Raw genomic sequence first — 24,338 nt, 5'->3', positions numbered from 1 at the left:
CAGAGCAGCGCATTGCAGAGTTGAAACAAGCACCAGCAATGTAACCAGTGTGCTATCAAACAAGCAGCAGGGCTGCTTTAAGAACACCAGAGCCACGCTGCATCCTGAGGCTTACTGATTGTGGGGCTGAGGGGGATGCCGAGGCAGCAGATAAAGCTGATGTACTACTTGTAAACTTTCCAGCATTCGGGCTTTATTTGTCGGAGTTCGATACTCCCCTCTGTGGGTGGAGAAGCTGAGGGACTGGCTGACGTCACCCCCCGAGCCGGGATAAAGTGCCGTGCCCGCAGCTGTGGGATGAGTAAAACTTCCTAAGAGGTACACGGGGTCAGCTGCCCTGCCCGGCAGGTGCTCTACTGGCAGCACCCTTCCTCCTGCAGCTCGGCTCCTCACACAGACCTAAGGAGAACAGAACTGTAACCAAGACAAAAATTAACGGCCCACGATGCCACAAAACGTTATTCTCCAAGGACCGGCACCCTGGGGATTCAGGCTCTCAGGAGGAATAGATTTCAACCAACCCTTAATTATAACCAGGGTAGGTATTCTTTCTATGTCCTTTCTATTTATTATGTTTATCTGTTAATGCAGGTTTTTGCCCCTTACTTTTCTGGAGTTGAGAGGCAGACAGAGCTGTGAGCAGATTAACAAGTAGCTGCTAGTTCTGAAGAGAGCCAGCTGAACGCTGACGCTTCTTACAAGCTGTGTGTGATGTGTTTTGGGGACGGCTTTATCGGTCTCAGAGGCTTTAACTGATGCCCCAAAAGTTCAAGTGCCCCAGTGGCAGGAAAACTCTGGCATGATTTCCTCAGGCATACAGATGAGAGAGAGAAAGAGAGTGAGTTTTGAGCCTACGAAAGGCCAGACCCCACTTTTATCATTTTCACGACTAGCCTCTGTGATCACTGGGGGAGAAGGCTGCTTGGCAGCAGCTCCTCACGTCTGGAAGTCTGTGCTTTGCAAACTCCCTGCCAACTTTACAAGATTAATCTGACTACTTTAATTAAAACCAAGTTCTGATTATTGCCAGCAAAGGCAACAGCACCTGGTTTTACATATGTAAAGGTTTCCACTTTTCTGAATGTTAAATCAATGAATTATTATAAAGTTACCAAGTCCTGAGCATGAAGGAGAGAGTTCTTTGGTGTTTTCTGCCATATTTAGAAGCAGACAGCTTGCATTAACCCCCCTTCATAAAGGGTAAGAATCCCAGCCTTCATTTTTAATGGATTCTGAGCTAGCAATTGCAGTGTATACAAGAAATCCGTTACTCAATGGACAAAGCATCTAGAACACTGTCAGCTGCTGTACATCTACAGGCATAGATCCACTCAACAGACAGTATATGTAACTTGGTAATTTGTATATTTTAAAACTTGTGTTCAGTGCACAGCAGACTAGAATTAGCTCTTCTCACATTTTTGCTGCTTGTCAGAACCCGAGACACACCGAGTGTGTTTTCCACGAGCCTCCAAATCACCAGGGTTGGGGTCGGGTTTTGTTTTTTAAGAACCTGCCCTGCACTATGACTCAATATATCCACTATGCCTGGTATTAAATACATGTCAAGAGCCTTGAAGGATGGATACCACTGGTGATGCCTTGCAGAAAATGTGCTTCTAAACAAGAGTCTGTAGAATGTTTAAGGACCAACCTTTCACATGTTATACTAGTATAAGTTAATTTAAACATTTATTCCAGATTTATATGAGCATAAAATATTTCACTTATTTTAAACAGAAGTAAATCAGAATGCTATTTGACTGTATGTGGCTTCATAAGAAATACTCATAGGACATAGCAAATCCTTTTGAGAAACGGGAGACAAAAGGATTAATAAAAAGAAGGAAAAAAATCTCTGGATGTTTTGGGGCCTTCATTGCCTTTTATGGGCCTCCAAAAGAAAAATAGTTTCCATTATCTCTAATGAAAAATATTTTAGCAGTGTCTGGTTTGTATTTTCTTTGTGTTTAGATTAAGTGCAATGGAGTTTAAAACTGCAATAACAAAGGATGTTACTATAAATGTAACCTTCTAAAGAGTAAATGATTTTGCAATTGACTCATACCTACCAAATGCCTCACAAGATATAAGCCACGGGTTCCTAGCATATTACAGAAATACTCAAAAATCCCATTTGAGGGAGAACTATGAAATGAAATAAAATACACATAGAGAAAAATTGTGTTTAAGTTAGCTTAGCTCAAGTTCAGGAATATTTCTTTAAAATTAATATTTTTCTTGCTGCAGCATATATTAAGAAGAATCCCTAAATAAGTTCATGCAGTACCCCTTAAGTAGCAGGGAATGCTTCACAAGATCCATATGCCTTGCTTATTGGAGCATAGGTTCCCTTCTTAAAAGCTTTCACCAGCAGCCCATTCACATTTGGTTTAACTGTCCTGGGAAGAAAAAATTATTATTATATTTATCAATAAATAGAAGTTATCTTTAAACACATTTTGAATAAAGTAATTGGAGAGGTGTTAGTTTTGGTTGGCTAGAGTCCTTACTCAACAAGATAAAATTTTTACTAGCACTTGTCAAGAGACAGATGACATAAGAGATCATCATCAATCTGCCTAAAGAACAGATGACATCTCAAAAACCCATCTGCAGTTTCCCTAGCAAGGAAATTCTCTTGACTGTTTTAAGCAAATGCAAAAACCACAGATCACGATCACCAGAAGAATAGGAAGAACAGGAGGAAACTAAATATAGACATATTAAGATTCTGCTCGGGTCAAAACCAACAAATTAACAAGAAATAATGGAAACATTTCCTGAATTCCTTGGAACTTCACAGAGATGCAAAGAAGTTATGTTAATGAGACTGATAAAAAGCCTAGTCTTATTGAAATTCACTAATTCCAGTTTATTCTGACCAGAAGATAATGTTTTAGGTTAAGCATTTAGAGGAATGCAACCCTAGAATTGAAGTCATATTGAATAAAGCATCACAGAAACAATCACAACTCATAGAGGTTGGGGGGAATGGTGAAATATCAACTCTAGATTTAAGTTCTACTTTAATTTAAATCTTTCCAGATCACAATGCAAGTATTTATGTTAACTCAATGTTATATTTAGCTGCTTTGTCTGTGGACAATCATAACCCTCTTCAGAAAACACAGAGCCTGCAATATTTATGATGGAGGTGCCATGATGAGCTTCACAAGGCTATTAACAGATGCAGAGAGGGTTATTTTTCAGTTTCATAGGAGACATTGCCCCCCATGTCTTAAATAGGCTCTGATGACACCTATCCTTGTATTGTGAGATACCTAGAAACAACAGGCATGCCATACAGACATGTCCTGAAGAACAAGGCAGAACTTTCCCCAAAAGCACCACTAGAATCTACCTCAACAAGCCACAAAGTACAAGCAACAAGCACTGCAGTCGTGGTACAATTCTGCATTCACAATACACGTTTAATGCATCTCAAATATGCTCCTAAGAAGCAGTATCACTTACCCACGATACCAATATTAATCTCAATAATCCCAGTACATGGTGTAACCTCAGAGTGCACAACCTGGTCCCTTCCCTTAAAATATAGGCTGCAGTACTTCTGTCTGCCCCCTTTCCCATAAGCAATGGTTGAGACTTCCTCTCCATTCAGTATTTCAGGAGTAAGAGCTGTCACACAGCCATACTCCTCTAACCCCATCCTAGGGAAAATCTCCAGCTCTTTCTATCAAATGGAAAGAGCAGATGAGGGAAAGGCTTATACAAGGGCAAGTAGCTCTGTACTCCAAAAGGCCTGGACAAGTAGAGGCTCAGTGCCTCTACCAAGGTGTTAAGGCCCAACAGGCATATCCCAGAAGCTTGGCAATAATCAATTCAGCTAAGGAACAGGAAATACAGATGCCATCCCACCACACAGTGGTTGTCACTTAAGCTGGTGACACGATGCTAAGAAAATCCAAGGGATTGTGCATTACTGCTGACAATGCAGAGTTAGGCCCACCAGCAGCACAGATGCAGGGAAACACACCATGCCAGGCAGATATGCTGCTTTATAAGGCAGGATCATTATCTCAGTACAATGCTGCAGTATGCCACAGCTACAGCAGGTGATTTGGTGTGGTCCATGAAAGGCAGGATCTAAAAGTTAACCTAGTCAAGCAAGCTCAGTCTTGAGAGGGAAACAAGAATGGATGGGTTTGCCCATTTTGGGTTCTACAGCATCAGCAGTCAGACTCGATCTCAGGAGCCATTCCAGGTGAAAGAGAGGAGCATGATCTCTACCTGTGTTATTACAGCAACATAAGCAGTCTCAGTCCAATTCATCTACACCTGCAGCTGTTGCAGTCTGAGAAGCAGACAATTTTAAAGACTTCAAACTTAGAATTTACAAGTAACTTCCTCAATTCATACTCAGATTATTCATTTTAGGACTTTGTTAAACATGCACTACACAAGACCAGTTTCCAAAGAGACCTGTGGTCTCTTTTGGAGCGGTCTCTCTGGGCAGCTTTACTCCCTTCCTCTGCTGGAAAACTGCTAAAAACCAGAATTGAAAAATATCTCCATAGCATGTTTTCCAGTCTCCCATAACACATGATTTCTTTTAATAATTGAGATAGCACTTGCTTTGGCTGCAAGAGAGCCCACGGTGAGATAAATTCTCTCCAATAGTTTTTTTACTTCATACATGGTATAGACTAGAAACTGCTCTTGTAAATAATACTATATTGACATTTATACTGGGATTCATTTGCTTAAAATAAGCAAGGAGTGTTACTTAAGATAAAACAACAGGTGTCCTTTATTGTGCTGTTCCAGAAGAGCTGAATTCCAGAAGTTTACGTGCTACATCCATCAATTTCATGTTGCTGTTTTTGTTATCAAAGGTCACCTGAGGTGACAATACACACACCTAAGAGACCCAAATCCCATTCAGTGACCAAAGATTGGTTTAAATTGTGTGGTGGTGGTGGAAGTCAGTTGTTTGCAAATGAAGGCCTGCAATTCTGAAATGTTTTACCAGTACCTAAGGTCTCTACAATACCTCATTTAAAACAGAATTATGTTGCATTTCAATTATTTTAACCATGATGTAGAAGTTCATCAACAAGACCAAAAACAAAAATGAAAAGCAAGCACAGACAAGTAAGCTTTGGGTTATTTCTGTGAACATCACTGACTTTGAGTACCATTCCACAATGTATGAATTGCACCATACAGATCACCTGGAAGGATCAGGGCCGCTGTTACTCAAATGCAGTGAGACTTAAAGCTGAGCAGTTTAAGGAGCTCAGGGATTGTATTAGACATGAATGAAAAATTTAGTTCCAGTATTATTAGCCTATTTGTGATTACTTGGCGATACGACATGAGAGGCCAAGCAAGCAGAAAACTCAGTAACTGCTGTATTTGTCCTTCAGTGGGGTAAAGCCACAAGTGGCTTCCCAGGTTATCCAGTCAGTGGCACATCATGTACATGAGCATTAGGTACCACAACTTCTTAACAGCTCTATTCTTCTGCTCTTGCCTGCAGTTGTAAGGGAAAGACTTAAATATCTTTTTTTCAAGCAAATTACACAATAGCAGTTGAGAGGGAAGATTCAAAGACAAGTTACAGTAACTACAGAAATCAGAGTGGAAACAATTTAATGCAGAAGAGTGAAGATATTTTCCACCTAATTTGAAGTTACAATGAATAAAAGCATTGATGTGGTGATCTGACAATAGGAAGTGGGTATTCTGGCAGAATTAAGAACTCGCTTTTTTTTTGTAAGCAATCATATTGCTCAAAGGCCCACTCCCCCCCCCACACACACACACACTCTAGGAAATAGGGAAGCATGTGAAGTTTATTTTCTCTATCAATTTCCAGGTATGCATGGTGCTTAAGCAGTTGAATTTTGTGGTTTTTTTCAGATTACACCTGGAAGCAAGGCTTCAGCTGCCAACCTGTGCCCTGGTGATGTTATTATAGCTATCGATGGTCTAAGCACAGAAAGCATGACACATAACGATGCCCAGGAGAGAATTAAAGCAGCTACACATCAGCTTAGTTTGAAGATAGAGAGGTATGTGTACCTGTCTGCTTACTTCTAAAAGAAGATACTGCCCAACCAACCAACCAATCATACAGTGTAACCATTACACAGTGTAACTATTTTAAATAGTTTTAGGAATTCCACAAAAACTTTTACATTTCAAGCACCCAAAACTACCTCACCAAATCCAGATTAGGCAAATTGACCCAGAATAATTCTTCACAGGCACAAGAACAACAGTTTCCCTCAAACTACTCACCATATTTACTGAGCTGTGAGCCATACCACCTACTGCCTCTGCTGACTCCTCAAATCCTACATTTGTTGCCTGTAATTAAATGGTTCTTCATATTTTTTGGGAAATAAAGCCCTCATCTAGCTGCCACTTGTTCAGTTACCTCCATGCTCTAACACTCCCTCAAGCCACAGTTGCTCGTCATTGCCTCCTACTCCCAACCACAAAGAAGCTCATGTAGCCTCACAGTTAAGGAAGGCAACATCATACCACACTTCCATAAGGGGTGACAAAGGAGGGGGTTTAAAGCCAACCTCTTCAGTCACAACATATTAACCCAAATGCAGGATTCTCAAAACAATATTAACAACAAAGGAAAATTTAAAAGCTTCTCTTACCTAAAATGCAGGAGTCCAGAACCCTTTTTGGGTTCATTTCTTTCACCTAAAGCCAGCAACAGAAAAAACCCACATCTCCTCATCCCCTGAGTTAGCTCAAGCCTTTAATCAACACCACCTAGTGCACTCTCTCAGCTGCCTCCAAGCATCAGACAGTTGTGATTGACCAGAGGTCCTCGAGGATCCACAGCACTTCATTACAGCTGATCATAATATTTCTTTCCAAATACAAAAGGTTCTTGTTTTTTTGTGTTTTATTGGGGGGGTGGGTTTTTTAGAGGAGCACTGCACCTGTCATGGTTAAAAATTCCTACAGTTAGTTCTAGGTTCTGTTACAGACTGATATATGCCATTCAGCAACTCTTTTAGGAAGCAACTTTCAACATACAGTGTCGTTGTGCCTGTGAAATATTTGCATCCTTTTAAAATACTAAATACTTGTATTTATAAAAAAAACAGTACTAGATTAATATTTAACATTAAACTATTTCAACATTAGCTGGCAAATTTCAGTTTGTCAATCAAAACAGAATTGTAACTGATATTTGCATGTCTGTTATCTCTGACTGAACCATCTGTGCAACTTCTATTTGCAACAGCACATACACTTTACATACCTAGATTGCACTCCTTCTACACTGAAAACCAGGCTTTGCAAAGATACTGGGATAATAGAAAAAGAAATTGATGTTGCTCAGATTTAGGATTATTACTAGTTACTTGTTCAAAGTATTCTGAGGACCCAAAATTAATTCTATCAACCATTAAAAATCCAAAAACTGTACAAAGTTTGGTCAGCACAAGTCAGAAAGGCTCTGACTGCTCTTTGCATTTGATAACTATTGACAGATTATTTCCCACTGGTTGTACTCAGCACTGGTGAGGGTGCTCCCAGAGCACTGCATTCAGTTTTGGGCTCCTCACTACATGAAGGACATTGAGATGCTTGAGCGTGTCCAGAGAAGGGCCTCAAAGCTGGTGAAGGGTTTAGAAGACAGATCTTATGAGGAGCGGCTGAGGGAGCTGGGATTGTTTAGTCTGGAAGAAAGCAGACTCAGGGAAGACCTCATCACTCTCTACAACTACCTAAAAGGTGGTTGTAGTGAGGTGGGGGTCGGCCTCTTCTCCCTGGTAGCCAGTGACAGGACAAGGGGAAATGGTCTTAAATTGCATCAGGGGAAGTTTAGGTTGGATATTAGGAAAAAAATCTTAATGAAAGGGTTGTCAGATACTGGAACAGGCTGCCCAGGAAGGTGGTTGAGTCACCATCCCTGGAGGTGTTTAAAAGAAGAGTAGATGTTGTACTTGGTGACATGGTCTAGTGTTGGACCTAGTTGGGCTGGACAGATGGCTGGACTTGATGATCTTGAAGGTCTTTTCCAAACAGAACCATTCTACTCTGTTCCATGATAGGATATATAAATTTTTATGAGGAAAATACACTTTATACATATTGATTACATATAGTACACATGTATTGTTGATGTGATTTTTGTCAAAATATTAAAAAAGAACAGAACTGCTTCATTATACATTACAGGGACATATGCAACACTGTAGGAACTGAAGTCAAATTCTGCCTTTCTTTCTAGGGCAGGAACTAAATTATGGTCCCCACAAGTTTCAGAGGATGGCAAAGCACATCCCTACAAGATAAATTTGGAAGCTGAACCACAGGTATGAATTGTTAAAAGTTACCTAACCATTTCTATTCATCTTTTTACACTCTAAATGATCTCCCTCGTGGTCATAAAAGTTCTTTGAATAGCACTTCACTCATTATCTGCCAGTTTAAGCTAATACAAACCATGACAATTATGATATGTATGAACATCACGTTATCAGAATGGATGGTTTTGATTTTTCAGCTATAGCTGAAACAAAATGTTAACAAGTTACTGCATATTCTCATTTTTCTTTAAAACTGTGTGTAACGCCATAGTCTTATTATGGAACAAGAGTAGCTCCTTTTATTCTGATATGATTTAAGTTCTTTTAACTCTTTTAGAGATTCTTGAGAATCTTGAGAATCACGTGAGAAAGGTCTTCAGTTGGGAATAAATGTCAAGTACCAAAGCAACACGCTTCTCACATCACAAACGTGATTTTGATGTAACAGGCAGTTAACTAGAGCTCTTTATTTCCACACATGTTCATACTACACCACAGTACTGAAAGTTACACATTTCTACAAAACCCATATACTGATTAATAAGAAACCATTCACAACTTCTGACCGCTGAAGTCTTGGTTCTTGTGTATGACCAAAGCAAAACCAATCAACTAAAATCCTCCTCTCTCTTCAAACTCACATCCAGTCCCTTGTGCAAAGTATGAGCCAACGTCTCCATATTGCTAAACATTAGCTAGCTACTGCCTACAACTACTGCCTTACTCCTCTGTCATTCTTCTTTAACCTACGTGAATATCTCCTGTTCTCTTAAGAGGGGGGGAAGGAAGAATATTCCGCTGATCCTGGAAGCCCAGGATCAAAGCAAATATGTTGAAGTTTTCCTTCTGTGCTATCTGAGAGAGAAGAAAATAAAGTGCAGACTCCATTTCAATAAATCCTCTGCCATAAATACTTCCACCAATTCATTTTCATAGAGACTCTCCTAAACATAAATATGGCATTCCAGTTCTCCCTCTTCTTTCCAATTTAAAAATGTGTAGATATCTCTCTCCTTTCTTCCTTGGAAAATCAGGAGTACCCAGCATATTTTATAAATAGCAGCACCCAGAAAAATAGCAATGCCTTTAAATAAATATGCAGAACCGTCGTAGTGACAATTTACATTTTAGATTAAATTCTTACATCTGAGAAAATCCATCACACTGATCTCCCTGTGGAAAAAATATAGCCTTTTCTCCTATGATTGCTGAAATTTTAAATTAGATTTTATTGCATATTTAGTCACAACACGAGAGCCAGCAGTGTGTATACCAGTAGTAAAAACAGTACAATATAAAAGTTTCTTTAACCTCAGATTGCACAACTGTAATCTCTGCTGTTTGGGTCATATTGGAGTCTGCTGAAGTCTAGCAATAAATAAAGGCATTGAAGCCCAGACAAATAGAGAAAAATCCAAAAGCACTATGGTGTTACTCCAAAAGCATTGTGCACATCGACTGGTGTGCAGAAATGGAAATGCACTGAGTTCTATGAAAAGGATCTCCTCCATTTATAGAATAATTAAATTACTCAAAAGGTCATAGAAGTTTTAAATCTAGTAAGATTTTTTTTCACCCTTGACAGACAGACATTTTCAAGTCCACTAAGAAAGTTTCACAAAGGGAAGACAACAGTTTAAAATACATTATAAGCCAACTAAATAACAATAATAGATGAAGACTCACACAATCTTCTCAGTAAATACTTAATTTCTGTCTGCAAGCAAATAAAAGATAGCTACAAATGAAAGTAAAAATATTTTAAATTGTTTGGTAGTTTGGCCAACTTTTTGGCCAAAGAATGGTTACTTTGGCTTCAATGAATGCAAATTATAAATTATAATAAATGATGCTTGGGAATGGCTATGTGAAAACTGGTATGCAAAAAAATACTGTGCCTACTTGCAGCTATGGAACAAGGAACAGTTTGGAGACTGATACAGGCAATTGTCATAACACAACGAAAGCACTCACTACTTTTTCCTCTGGGAAAAGGAACCAAGGCAACAATACTAGCAAATAACCTACAGCAGTATGTGGCTGACTGAGAGCCACTCTGGAAAGCTGCATATAAAAACCAGCCACCTATTTTCATTAGCCTGGAGCAACTTCTAACGTGATGGGTATATAATAGGAAACAACAGACTACTTGAAGTACTACTAATACAATCACATCATATACAAGCACTTTAGATCCCAGGGTTCTCAAAGAATATAATTAGGAAGAAAAAATAAAACAGTCTAAATGGCAAACTTTATCTTATAAAATTATTTTGTAAGTCCTTCCTGCTGTATCATCAATGTAAAACACTACTGTGACACCTACATTTTTTATCAGTTACAATCCATTTAACCTAACTTAAAATTTCTTGAATTGTTTTTATTTGGGCTTTTCTTTTTTGCCTCTATCTTTTGTCTTTGAACATTTCAGTGTGACTAGGCTTTTGGCCACGGAAGACATTATACATTCTTGGGAGACACAAATATAATATACACATAGATAAGTAAAACATATCAAGAAAAAAACCAAACCTTTTATTCTAAAAAGTAAATTTATAATCTGTTACTGCTTATAATAAAATTTTGAAACAATATAATTGTGCTAGTCCAGTTTTGAGGATTTCTCCCCTCTTCCATAAGAGCATTCAGAAATAAAGATTTTAGTCACATGATATCTCCAAAAGGTAAACATTTGTGTACTGCCATAGCAATTATCCCCATGGAATGCCATCACATGATCCATGTCGGATGCACTTCTACCAACACCAGGGGCTATGTTCATTCTATTCCTAAAACGTGTATCAATGCATAATGTAGTTAGCCCTGCAAAAAGGACATCAGTCAGCTGGGAAAAAAAAATAAGAAATTGAATACTGTAGTTCTCAAACATTCCTTATTAGGCATTTCAACAACCTCCAGTTCTCATTTAGCTTTTGAACTACAGGAGGACTTTCCACAGATTCAATGTGATCCAATAAACACAAGAGCTGGACTATTTTACCTGCTGTATGTTCTGTCACTGACATTTTATATGAATAGATGAGTTAAAAAGGAAATGGAATTTAAGTCTAACTAACTGCAAATACTTGTTTCACAACTGTTACCTTGTAAACATGCTATAGTGGTGTCACGTCTTCTGTGATGTTCGCTTGTCGATAAATAAAGGGGATGAAATGACAATGTTCATGGTTGCTTTTGTTTGGTTTGTATCATCCATAGATATAAATCCATTTTAAATACTTCAACATTAATATCTTTCATTAAGTAGACATGATCCTAAATACTAGTAGATTATTTCCATTTACTAATACATTTTGTTAATTGCAACCCAGTTCTATCAGACAGAAACAAGGAATTGCAAGTGAAATCTTTGTGCTCTTTTATCTGATTGCTGCTTTCAGTAGCCTCTTACAGTGCAATGCTGCTAAACATTTAATAAACCTGCTTTTTACTGTTTGCATTTTCTGGTTGCACATTCTATATATCCATGACTTTTCTTTAGGTCTGTTCCTAAATATATTTCTGACACTGTTGTTTTAAATGAAAACAAAGGGCTGAGTGACATTTAGGTTTTCCTAATTTTTATAAATTATTCACAAAATTTTGAACAGAGATTTGGTATTGTCTTATGAAAGAAGTAAGGCTCTGAGGAATAAATAAAAATCTACAAATGTCAGAAATTACAGAATCACAGAATTGTAGGGGTTGGAAGAGACCTCATGAGATCAAGTCCCACCCCCATATGAGTCATAATACTTATCTAATCTGCCCTTATTATCTTGATTTATTCTGTGAATTTTAGTATTCAAGTGCCCATTCTGGGTTTTTTTTTTTAAATATGTTTTATTTGTTCTAATCAGAATTTTTTTAGCTAAAGAATGACTAAAGGTAATCTAAAATAGCATTTCAGCATCAAAAACCTGCTATGTTTAGAGTTCTATTTAGCAGAATAAGTTTGTACAGGTTGCAAGACATAAATAAAAGACCACAACTCCATCTGAATAATTTTAAAGCTGAAGATGTCAGGTGTTGTGTCACCATTAAAAACATTTATATATACATATATATATATATATATATCTTTAGATTATACAGCATCATAATTTTTGATGCATAGGTAGGCTTCAAAGTATGGAGTGAGTTCAGAAGAACATCCTCAACTTGAGTCATATCAAGACTATTTCAATTAAAAGAAGTGTTTAAAATTATGAGGGGGGGGTGTTTTACAATAAAATCTTCACACTTTTTAAAGCCCCTCTACCAGTATGGAATAAAAATGTAAATACCAGAGATAAGCACTAAAGCAAAGCAATTAAGCTAACCATGCAGGAAAAGTTTCTAAAAGAAGGCAAAAATGCTCAAAATATAGAGAACAATGCAGTGGGTAACTATAACAGAATCATTAACATTTCTTCTTAAAGTTGCACACTGTTTCCAAATGTGGACTGTCTTCCATTTGCCCTGAGGCAGGATAGTAATAGTCTCTGTAAGTATCATATGGAAAAATCATGGAAAAATATAGCATGTTTGCACCAGTTAAAAAAATAACACGAGTAAAAGCCCAAGTAAAAACTGCAGAGATTAACAACACTCATGTTGTCAGTTTTACTCGTTACTAGCTTTGGTGTGCATTGTAGCTTTGTGTATTTTGTCTGCCCATCATGTACAGGAATTCAAGCCTATTGGTACAGCTCACAACAGAAGGGCCCAGCCTTTTGTTGCAGCAGCAAATATTGATGCCAAAAGACAGGTAGTGAGCTCCTCCTATAATTCTCCCATTGGGCTGTATTCATCTGGCAATATCCAAGACGCTCTTCACGGACAGCTGAGGGGGCTCATCCCTAACTCATCGCAAAAGTGAGTACTGGTATTTACTTATAGTACGTGGTCATCCGTGGTATATCACTATCTGTCCTGTTTTCCATTAAAAAGTCCAGCTCTTGCTGTTTTCTTCTGATAATCAGGAGTTTATTGATTGTCCAAAAACAAAAAAAACCCAAAAGGTGATAAATGAAGCCATTTTTTCCAACACAGAAAACTATCCATTCAGCTCTGTAGTAGCAACACCGCAGGTAGCCAAAACTTGCTCTCTGTTGGGCTGCAGCACCATCCTCCTCTCACATCTGCACTTCTGAAGGCTAAAGCAGTTGTAAACTGAGTAGCAGATATGTACAAGCCAAGCACGGTTACTTCATGGTTACAATTTTTAAACTGTTTTTTTTTTTTCTTTTTAACTAGAACAAGCACTTGTAGGCCAAAGAAAGTTATTTTAACCCTCTTTTCTTTACAGGATATGAACTACTTTGAACACAAGCATAATATTCGGCCCAAACCTTTCATAGTCTCAGGCCGAAGCAGGTTATAAGCTCTGAGTGCTGTGCTGGATGTGGATGCATGGTGTTATTTTTTTTAATGGATACTCACTATTTATGTTAATAGAGCATACTGATGCAGTTATACTCATAGTAGTATATAGCCTAACACTGAAATTAACAAAAAAAACCCAAAACACCAAAAAAAAAAAAAAAACCAAACCCAACAAACAAACTTAAATGGTTGACTTGAAGAGATCAGGCTTTAAATTCAAATTTCTATTTCCAAATGAAGGCAGGTCCATAGTCCCATCTCAGTTATGCTAAGAGCCTGAAATATTGCATTCATGAATCTGATTCAGTTTACAGCCTAGCACCAGAAAATGTATCCTTATAAATCTATGGTACTCTAAAATCCTTCTGTCCAAATGCAAATACATGTAATTTATTAATTTTCTAAATAAAAGAAAGCTAGTTATAGACGTTATCATCTAGGCCATTTTAAGTTTGCTTTTCAGCAGACCTCTGTTCAGAATGCAGTGTAAGGCAGAGTTAAAACAGAAGAAAGATCTGATGCCACAGACACATAAAGATCTAAAATGCAGAAAAGTCTATATATTTGCATCCATCATTTTAGTGTAATATTCCTCCAGCATAACTGGGGACTAAATGCCTTGCTATTATTATACATTATTAAGCAGACAGGCAAAAAACCAGTGCAAACTCTGTGGCTAAAAACACAAGGAAGCTCAAATCTGCCTGGGTGATGCAATAAACTGTGACATTACTTGTTACCCTTTCTAGCAGTTATTACCAGTAGACTTAGTGTTCTGTATTTCATCCTGAAAGTTTAAAATGCCTGCACTTCATCTATACTAATTTAAGTCTAACAAACCAGACCAGGAAACAGGATGATAATCCATTCCTGTGTGCAAAGAACAATCACATATGGATTATAGGCTTTGTGAGATGTGTTTAATGTTTAGATGTGTCACTCAACCATCTGAGTGACAAAGAGGAGACTGTAGAAGATGATTAGAGTCCCACCCTTCTGCAAACAAGAACTATCAGTGCAGAGCACTGCCACAGTGGAGAAAAAGTGCCCACCTCTCCTTGCAGTCTGATGCTGACACAGGGTAAATGACAAAACAGTCCTGAGCAAACACGCATGCCCTCTAACCGCAGGCAGGACTCTCATACTGCACCTACACTGACTTTTGGACCATGAGGTACCATTTACAGGTACCTAATCAGGTATCTGGACAGTCAAATGAGTGTATCAACAGCCTAATTTCCTAATTCAGAAACCTCACATATTGAGGTGGCCATTTTTCAGCATGTCAATGGGGAAAGCGCCTGCAAAAATTAAGCTGGCAGTGACACAAGTTTCAGAACCTTACTTGGGAAAGTAAAGGCTTTCTAGCACTAGAGAAGTCTGTGTCTACAAAGGACAGCATCTCTGATGCAAGGTGTCACTTGGCAAAACCTTGGTTGTCACACTGTCTGACACTTTTCCATCAATTTGGCTCAATATACACCCTCTGCTGAACATCGCAAAACCCAAACTGCCATCATGACTGTAAACATCCCTTTAGGACCCTGACCAAAGGAGGAGCTGATTCTGGACTGTGGGTTTGAGCCAACAGATTGGATATTTGCCATCATTTTGGACTTTACTGTGACAAAACTAACTGGAAAATATATTTAATATGTAATTGCATTTTATTTATACTTATAATTTATTCTGTTCTAACATTACTTTGGCTGCCAATAGCAACAGTAGTGCTTTTCTAGCCTTTTCCTGCTACTTTCCATTTACTAACACTATCAGCACTGACAAAACTTGTGCAAGATTACTCTGTGGGCTTGATTACTCTGAAAGAGAAGACTGTAAGTTTGTAAGTTGCTCTTGTGTGAATTTTTTGGCTGTTTCGTGCTAGGTGATGATGCAGAGCAGTACTTTTGCTTTAAGGCTTGCCTACCATTTCTGGAATTACCTGTCTTTTGATATGGCTTTGATAGGGAAATATATATATGTCCTTTTACATCTCTGAGAAAGTGGTCCTTCACAAGCTCCCATTTGAATCCTAGGGAGATTTGTGGGTTGTCTTCACCCAAGAGTAGCTTCTGGGCAGAGTACTGTACTATCAAACTGGGAAATAAGAGTATTCTCCCAGGTTTACAGAGACTCCTTCAGCTTGGAAAGAACCAACCACAACACTGATATGCAAGTTGGAGGGAAAAGAGTGAGCATTTACCATCTCATCGCTCTGAATATCACACACATGATGTGATATTTTCACAATGGCTGTGAAAAGCCTGGTTGTGTGCTGTTTCACAGCACCAGCAGATAAATATAACAAAGAAAACCTCTGAGGTTTTGATGGAGAAAAATTGAAGTGTTCAAATTAGTGACACTGGAAAAGACTGGGCTCGATATTCATGTTATTTTACTAATCCTTTTCCAGAGATCTCAATTTGGTGTGCAGTAGCTTCAGTAACATCAAGCAACCTTAATATTTCTAAAAAACTGTTCATCTTCTTCTTACATATAAATTATATGTAAAATATAATTCAAAAGAAGTAAAATTAATTCTCTAAATATATATCCATTGTTCTTGTGAAGGACCACTTTACATTCTGCTGGAAACACTGTCATTTAGAAATGCAAAAGTATGTCTGGTATCTTTTCATCTCTGAAATGTTCAAATATATATGTATATATATGCTTAAATGAATTTTAAAAGATTAATGAGTATCTTAATTTAGAATTTAAGGAAATCTAGGAAATGTCACACTGGTTATTTTACACTATAGCAGCCACTTCAACTATGGCCTGAGATGGCTGTGGGGTACAGGACTGGAATGGTGTGACTCAGATTCCAGTACTGCAGGTGTTTATTCTGTCACTGACAAGGACAACTCACAGAATCTTTCTATGCTACCTTTTTGTAGAGGTTAAGAATTACTCACCTAGAACAAATAATTTGAGGGAAAGTTAATTAACCCTCAATAAAATCTAGCCTTAAAAATGCAAAGTTAATATTATATTCTGAATTATTCAATCTATCAAAGAAATGTTACTGTCACAGAACTTTAGGGGTTGGAAGGGACCTCAAGAGATCATCAGGTCCAAGGAATGCATGCCAGAATTCAACTGTCATTCATACTTTTTATGGGAAAATGCTTTTCACAGAATGCACATACTGTTGCTTTTGTCCACTTTCCATACTTCTGCTTTTCTCTACCTGTTCTATTCACGCTTCCCAGCCCTGTTAACCTCACCGTATCCCTGTACTTTTCTCTCTATCCTCTGTAATCCACACTGCGCACTCTTCTGTAACCCCGGCTGTTAACACAGCGGATGCAGCACTCCTTCGGGGATTGACTGTAGCAGTGGGCGCAGCACCCCCTCGTCCATCAGCACGGTGAGCAGCATCTGCCCCACCGAGCTGAAGGCGGTGTCTAAGATGGCCCCTAACATTCCCTTGGAGATGGAGCTGCCCGGTGTCAAGATTGTGCACGCTCAGTTTAACACACCTATGCAGCTGTACTCAGATGACAATATCATGGAAACACTGCAAGGCCAAGTTTCTACAGCTCTGGGGGAAACACCTGTAATAAGGTAATTAGAGTGGTATCTTCAGTATTTATGAACATACAAATTCAGAATATACCAAAAATGTCACACTGTTTCTACAGTAATGGGTGGGAGAGTTAGAAAGAACCTGAGCAATTAAAAGCCATTCAGCATTTGCATTAAAATACCAGTAATTTATGATTTTTAACCCAGAATATTACAAGAGTCTTTCAGAATTTACAAATTAGTATTTGATAGGAAATAATCTTATAAAGTAAAACTGATTATACTACCTGGACTATTAGCTGACTGACCATTCCACATCAAAATTCTGATTCCCTCAAAATTTGAAACTATTTATTATAGTTGAAATATTTTTCTGTAATAACTATTTGATAAATTATTAACAGTCATTAATAAAATACTGTTATATTCATATTACATATCATTAAAATGAAACTATTATTGTTAACTCAGATTTATTACAGCTATTGAAATTCAAATTATGAAGCTTAGGAAATCTTGTAGATGGTTATACTGTTTGACTGTTTAACTCCCATTCAGGACAAGTCATTCTGAATGACAAGTTCTTGTCCAAAAAGAGCCAACTACTAACTTGTCTCTGACTTACGAACTTTATCCATTGCAATGACTAAAAATCAGGTAGGAACCTTAATTGTCTGGATAACAACAGTGATTAAGCAATAAAAAGTTTTAAAACACTTCATTTTTTTCAAGGAATGATTCACCACTCACATTGCTTCATCTTCACTTTTGCATAATAGTAATTTACTTTTCTGCTTTACAACAGCACCCAAGTTAATAATTCATAGTATGTATGGTGTACACCAACGCTAATTACTAATATTTTAAATAAACAATAATCACTGGCACCAATGAGCCTTCTTCAACACCCTGCAGAATTGGGCTGTTACTAACCATAAAATCCATGTTTATATAGAGGTATTGAAGTTCACTCTATCTGATTAAAACTAGTTCATTAAGCCTTTGCAGAGTGGTATTGCTCTCCTGCATGAGTATTTACCCTCTATCACAACAGTCAGAGAACAATAAACAAAAAATTGGGGTTTTTTATCCTGAAATCATGGGTGAAGCCCAGAGTAATCCACAAATGCCTGTGGCATTCCCAGCTTGAGAGGTGACTCCATGGACGTTTGAAATGTCTCTTTCATTGTGGCATTAGTTATCACTACATATTCATTTAGAAATGTTATCTAGCATCCTTGTGCTGAGGTGATTTTTGCCTTCTGTATATAATCATATTATCACTGCTTTGATGTTTAGAAATATTTTAGTAAAGAGGAGAGAATCAAGGGTTTAATTAGCCATTGGTGAGAACTGTAAAAAACAAGCTCCTTCAATAGAAAAGCTTGTGACAGGAGAAGAAAGCAGTAGGTTTTTTTCAGCATCTCAAAGACAGGTCAGAGAAATCCGTTGATTCAAGAAGATGCAAAGAATTAACATAAGCAACAAGGGTCACTGCCCAACTGTGGCTGCTCTTACTGTGTCATCTGACAGCTTAGATGCTACTCTGGGAAACAAATCAAACCCAAACCCAGTCTAATTCCTTGTGGAATTAGTTGTTTATTTCCAGTGGAAATTTACCTAAGGTTCAACAGACAGCAGGAGGCCAGTTGTAACAGGAAATTTAAACTGTATGTTTATGCAGTGAAATAACAAGACTTCATCAAAGTAAATTTGCACCTTTCTAATTAGTCCCAGTAACAGCTTGAAATTTATAGATGCCACACACTCAGCCTAATTCCTGTCCGTGCATACAGTCACCTATTCTTCCTCTCAATTACTTAGGGTGTTTAGTGTCATGATCAACTTAAAACATTCAACATAGTTTAAAATACCATAAAATAGTCTTGGTAAAATTGCTGGCTCACGGGTCAGTGGAAATCCAACCATCTACTGTTGTTTGGATAACAATTTACTATTTTTTTATCATTTTGGCATTTAAAGATTTAAGCCATGTCCCATTCTAATTGATTTTTTAAAATTGGATTTCCCTTCATCAATGCTTACCTTACAATGTTTTCTACTATGTAATAACTACTTCACTAATTTTTGCCATCTGGGTAAGTTAAATAAGTTACAACTATCTTAGCCAAGTAATCATTCTATTAATGAGTGATTGAGCCAGCTTAGAAAAATAAGAATACTGACATGACACTCTCTCAAGAGATTTGTTTGCTTACTTTTTGGCTGACCTCATGTAAACACACGAGCTGTGATTTTAACAGCCTCACATTTGTAGAGGCCAGCTGCTGTGAAAAGGGAACTTCTGGATATGGTACCAAAGAGCATTTGGGTGGTACAGCAGTTTGCAACCACTTTGAGGTTTAACACGGGTACCCGGCCTGTTGCTAAAGGCCATTAGAGCCAGAACAGTAATTAAGGAAAAGTCTTATGAGTTTGTAGATTTATTTTTATAACAATTGCACAAGTATGTTGTTCAGCACATTTTAGATCAAGAGAAGGCTATATGAAGCGATGATACCTGGAAGAAAAGAGTTTTTCAGGAGTTGTAGGAACACATTGTCTTTATGTTTGTTTCCTGAATCATATTCCATGCCTGGTAGAGCTATTGCTTTTAAGTTATGTTTGTTAAACTGCTTTACCTGCTCTTCTCCCTGTGCTACAGTGACCCATCTCCCAACTCAGTGCCTCAGTCTGACGTGTACAAGATGCTGCATGCCAACCAGGAGGAGCCCAGTCAACCTCGCCAGTCTGGCTCCTTTAAGGTGCTCCAGAATTTAGTCTCCGAGGAAGGTGGTTAATAATGACCTATTTCACCTGTTCATAAGTATTTTTAAATGTTTGTGGGAAGGGGGAATCTGGGAAGAAAATATGAGAGATCAGAGCTGTAAGAATTCCTGAAAGGCCAAGCCGTTCTGAATCTCACAGACAGCACTCCAGCCTCCTGGCATTTCCCCTCTGCTTTTATAGCTATCAGGCCCCTGTGTGAATGAAATGGGGGTGTGCATCACATTTTTCAGATTCACTTCTCAGAATTTAAGATCATTAATGTACCAAGATGACTTTAACTGGACAATAAAAAGTTTTATACAAGAGAACTTTTTGGACAAGCTACATACACTCATGATACCAAGAAAGAAAACACTCTTTTCCACATCTAGGAAAAGAGACATTTAAAACAACTCCTAGAATAATTGTTATCCACCCCCTCTTCATTCTAATTAAAAATCGAAAAAGACAATACAGTCATATTCTCTTGAAATGAAGTTTTGAAAATAACACCACTAAGGGCTACAAGATTTTTATATTTATAGTAAGTGTAAAGAATAAAATGCAACTAAATTAACCTAAAAGGTAAATATTCAGAATTTTTACATCTCAGTATTTACCAGAGAGGGATTAAATATATCTAATTGCGTATGTGTGTGTGTATATATATTATTGTGTGATTTTTTGCCTGGCATTTTCTTGTATTTTGCTGTAATTTTATATTCATATCATGTTATTTATCTTTCTGAATTTGTTGTATGGTTAGTTGTATAGATAAGAATCTTTCTAACAGTAGGTCTTGACTATATTATGTTAAAGCCAAATCCTCCTCCCTCTCCCTTATACCAATGACCTACTATCAGAGAATTTCATGTCTATGAGACAGAGAGCACTGTATATGCAATCTCTTTTTTACTTGGCTTTTTGACTACAGCTACACAGTGTTTTTTCCCAATTCCAAAACTGTGGAATCTGACCTGTTAAACTTGTATAGAGAAATGTCATTGTTTGCTGATATAAGTGAAAGCCTGTAAATATATTCAGAAGTGTATTTACAGGAGAATTATTTAACTGTATCAGATGCTTTTGTATTAGCCTGGACATAAGAGGATTGTTTTGGTTCACAGAGGGACGCCCCGTGGGTACAAGGAGCGTGAAAGCACCTGTAACAAAGATACCATCTGCCATGCCTGGTGCCCAGAAAGTGCCACTGTGTGACAAGTGTGGGAGTGGGATTCTGTAAGTTGTTTCTTTTTTAGCTTTAGAAATCTCTAGTTCCAGCACATGTCCCCAAACACTGCTGCGGACCACGGGAATGTTTTCCAACTGATGGTCTTGGTGTCTGCCTGCACTAGGAGAAAAATGCTTCTAGACAACAGAGATCTAGAACTATATTGTTCTACATCCCAAATTATTAACATCTACCTTAGACACCTTCCAGTTTTGACAATGAAACCAACAGTGACCTGTGCTACACTGTCTCAGGCTGTGAATTCCCAAGAGTTTCTTGGTACTGTAAAGCATCCTTCTCCCAACCCAGTGGGAGCATCCAGAAAGCTCTGTAGGCCTATTTCAAAGCTACCAGGTGTCTATCTGAATGACATCACTAACATCACCAAACAACACAGATAATGACTATCTCAGAGAACACAGTCACTGAAGAAAAGAAATGTGGGGTTTAAATTCATTGTGTCTCATAGTTTCTGTGTTGTAGCCCAACTCACCTGTTTTTTCAAACTCGAGTCTTCCACTGTGATCAACTCTATGGTATTTTATGTCACTTACTCGGTGTCCAACCTGAAATTATACAGTAGTAGGCAAAACCACCAAGCATGCAACCTAAAAGCTTTAAGATAAACACCTAGAACTTAATTTTGTGTCATTTCTTCTCACTTTAAATTCATGTGAATTGAACTGTGTTTTTCTTGTGATTGTTTCCATACAGAGGAACAGTGGTGAAGGCACGTGATAAATACCGGCACCCAGAATGTTTTGTGTGCTCTGACTGCGATCTCAACCTGAAACAAAAGGGCTACTTCTTTGTGGAGGGCCAACTGTACTGTGAAGTTCATGCAAGAGCTCGCATGAGGCCACCAGAAGGATACGAAGCAGTGACCGTGTTCCCCAAGTGCTAGTCTTACGATAACACACACATACATGCATGCACACCAAAAGCCATTAACAGCTTAGAACTGCAGTACAAGTGTCAGGACTTCTGCCTGGTTCCAAAGTAGCAGCTTTAAAACCTTTCCTTGTGGGATTCTGAGGGAGGTGGAAGTCCCTATCAGCCAGCAGTAGCATATTAAACAAGTAAAATTCTGCTATAATATTATCTTTGAAGTCGCCAATGTAACTCGATGAAGTATAAACTAGAAACTTAAACAGCTGTACTGGAATAAAAACAAAGTGAAGCAGCTGAGGTATTACAGGATATCTTACAGCACATACATAAGTGCTGTGATCAAGACATTATTTTTAACATAAATTTAGTACCTGTGCAAACACCAGAGACATCAAAGTGTTATAGGCTGGGCCCTAACAAAGGTAGAAACTTGACAGATCATTAGAAAAGCAGCTATTTTACATGCATAGCAAAACCAGTTCGTGTCTGCTTCCACCATCTATTCAACTACCATTAATGTATGCCAAAGATAGATTTTGCTTACTTTGCTTTGAATTTGGGGGTTATATTGACTTAATTTTCTGATGCAACAACTGTGATAAAGAATAAATATCAAGTCATAGAATAAAATGACTCTTTAGTAAGAAGCAAGAGAGGAGTTATGCATTGTTTTAATGATTTGCAATGGAATCAGCATTCACACCACTTAGCAGGAAATTGTTCTGAGGCATGCACACACATCCATTGTTTTTTGGGGAAAAAACCCCACACACTCTAATAGGAACTCACTGCAAATTGAGAATGAAAGTAAATTTTAAAGCATTTCTGCAGAAAACAGGACTGGGATTTCACATCTGTAAACAATGAAGAAATGTCAGCATAATACCTCGATTGTCAGTGAATTAAAATTTGGACAGCTTTAAAAATAAATGTTGATTGAAAGATGCAAAGGAAAGAACTTCTATAAAACGCTTGGTGAAGTCCTAAGGAAAAAAATGTAGGTGAAATAATAGAGATTTTAAAGCAATTTGTGAAACTTTTTAAAGGCTGCACTGCTTTCAGGTAGATGCCAGCTGCATATACACATCTAAATCACAAACCTTAGCATTTTGAAAAAAATATCAACACAATTTATAAATGATTTATTGGGGTATTCTGAACCCACATTAGAGTAGAAGGATCTACAAAATTTTGTATCTTCTACAAGACTAGGAGAAACTATCAACTCAGTGGCAAACGACCTTATATACTGTCCCCGTTCTATAATGTAAGAAGCTCTAAATGTAAGAAGGAATATGGAATCAAAATAAGCAGCTGTACAAGCTTTAAAATGATTTTTGAAATTCAGATGAGTCCCAAAGCTTGAAATACAATGTTTGCATATTCAAAGACTTTTCAAAATGTCTTAAACTATTATTTCAGAATTTAAATGTTTTTAAAATGTGTTGTTTCATTGCATTTATAAATTATGTCTGCATATCAGAAGCAGACAGGAAAAAAGTGTAGCACCCTTTTAAAGGTTAGTCCCTGAATTATTTCTGGGCACAAAACATGTATCCTGGAGGCTATATGTAGCATTTATATTTTTCCATTGATGAAGCCCATAAAATAAACATGAAAATCTTTCTGAAAGTGAGAGTGCACATAATGTCTATTTTTACTAAGCTGTCATCAGTGTTTTAAAATATTTGCCTAATGTTCATTTCTTTGTGGAGTAACTGAAGGTAAAAATAAATCTACTACACATGATAAAGATTCCATATTTCTTTTCAAGTGGTATGAAAAAAGAGCAAGTGGGAGTGTCAGGTGGCTTGACAATTATAGACATTTTCAGTCTGACAGAGGAATATGTTTCAGATTTATCAAACTGCTGAGGAGAATGAAACACAATTTTTGTATCAGGGATCTGAGTGTGTAATCCAGCAAAATGAGCTTTCTAAAAGTGAATGACAGCATGTGCTTTCAAAACTGAAGGCCCAAAACTGCTCCCTCTTCAGCAAGCCCAACATACCAACTGGAAATGTGGGGAAACTCAGAAAAGTAGACACAAGAACTGCGAGGTTAAAAGAAAGTCACAGAACATGTGTGACCTGATGCCAAAACTTGGGAGGCAAGTTTAGTGCTATTGCATCATCACGTGGTGCTATTTTGAGAGGTTGGAGGTTGACAGGACCTTGATAAAATTAGAAGGTAAGTAATTGTAAGTACTGCCCTATGTGAAAACGTTTGCACTA

The 24,338-nt window shown here is 37.7% G+C and overlaps 1 protein-coding gene across 2 annotated transcripts; it reads left to right on the top strand.

The window, feature by feature from the left end:
* Positions 1 to 296: 296 nt before the first annotated feature.
* On the top strand, positions 297 to 23,857 carry PDLIM3 (PDZ and LIM domain 3). Of its 2 annotated transcripts, none has more exons than XM_084266881.1 (8): positions 297 to 538; positions 5,890 to 6,041; positions 8,237 to 8,321; positions 12,985 to 13,172; positions 16,989 to 17,252; positions 19,879 to 20,006; positions 21,110 to 21,221; positions 21,928 to 23,857. In XM_084266881.1, the coding sequence occupies exons 1-8, from the start codon at positions 446 to 448 to the stop codon at positions 22,115 to 22,117; spliced, it is 1,212 nt and encodes a 403-aa protein (XP_084123007.1). In that variant the 5' UTR covers positions 297 to 445; the 3' UTR covers positions 22,118 to 23,857. The 2 variants fall into 2 exon arrangements, with proteins under 2 accessions (XP_084123007.1, XP_084123006.1); XM_084266880.1 differs by lacking the exon at positions 12,985 to 13,172 and adding an exon at positions 13,606 to 13,673 and having other exon boundaries at positions 299 to 538.
* The last annotated feature ends 481 nt before the right edge of the window (positions 23,858 to 24,338 follow it).

Source organism: Gallinula chloropus (genome assembly GCF_964237585.1).
Source record: "Gallinula chloropus genome assembly, chromosome: 7".
Lineage (NCBI taxonomy): Eukaryota > Metazoa > Chordata > Aves > Gruiformes > Rallidae > Gallinula > Gallinula chloropus.
This window is presented reverse-complemented; position numbering and strand designations above follow the sequence as displayed.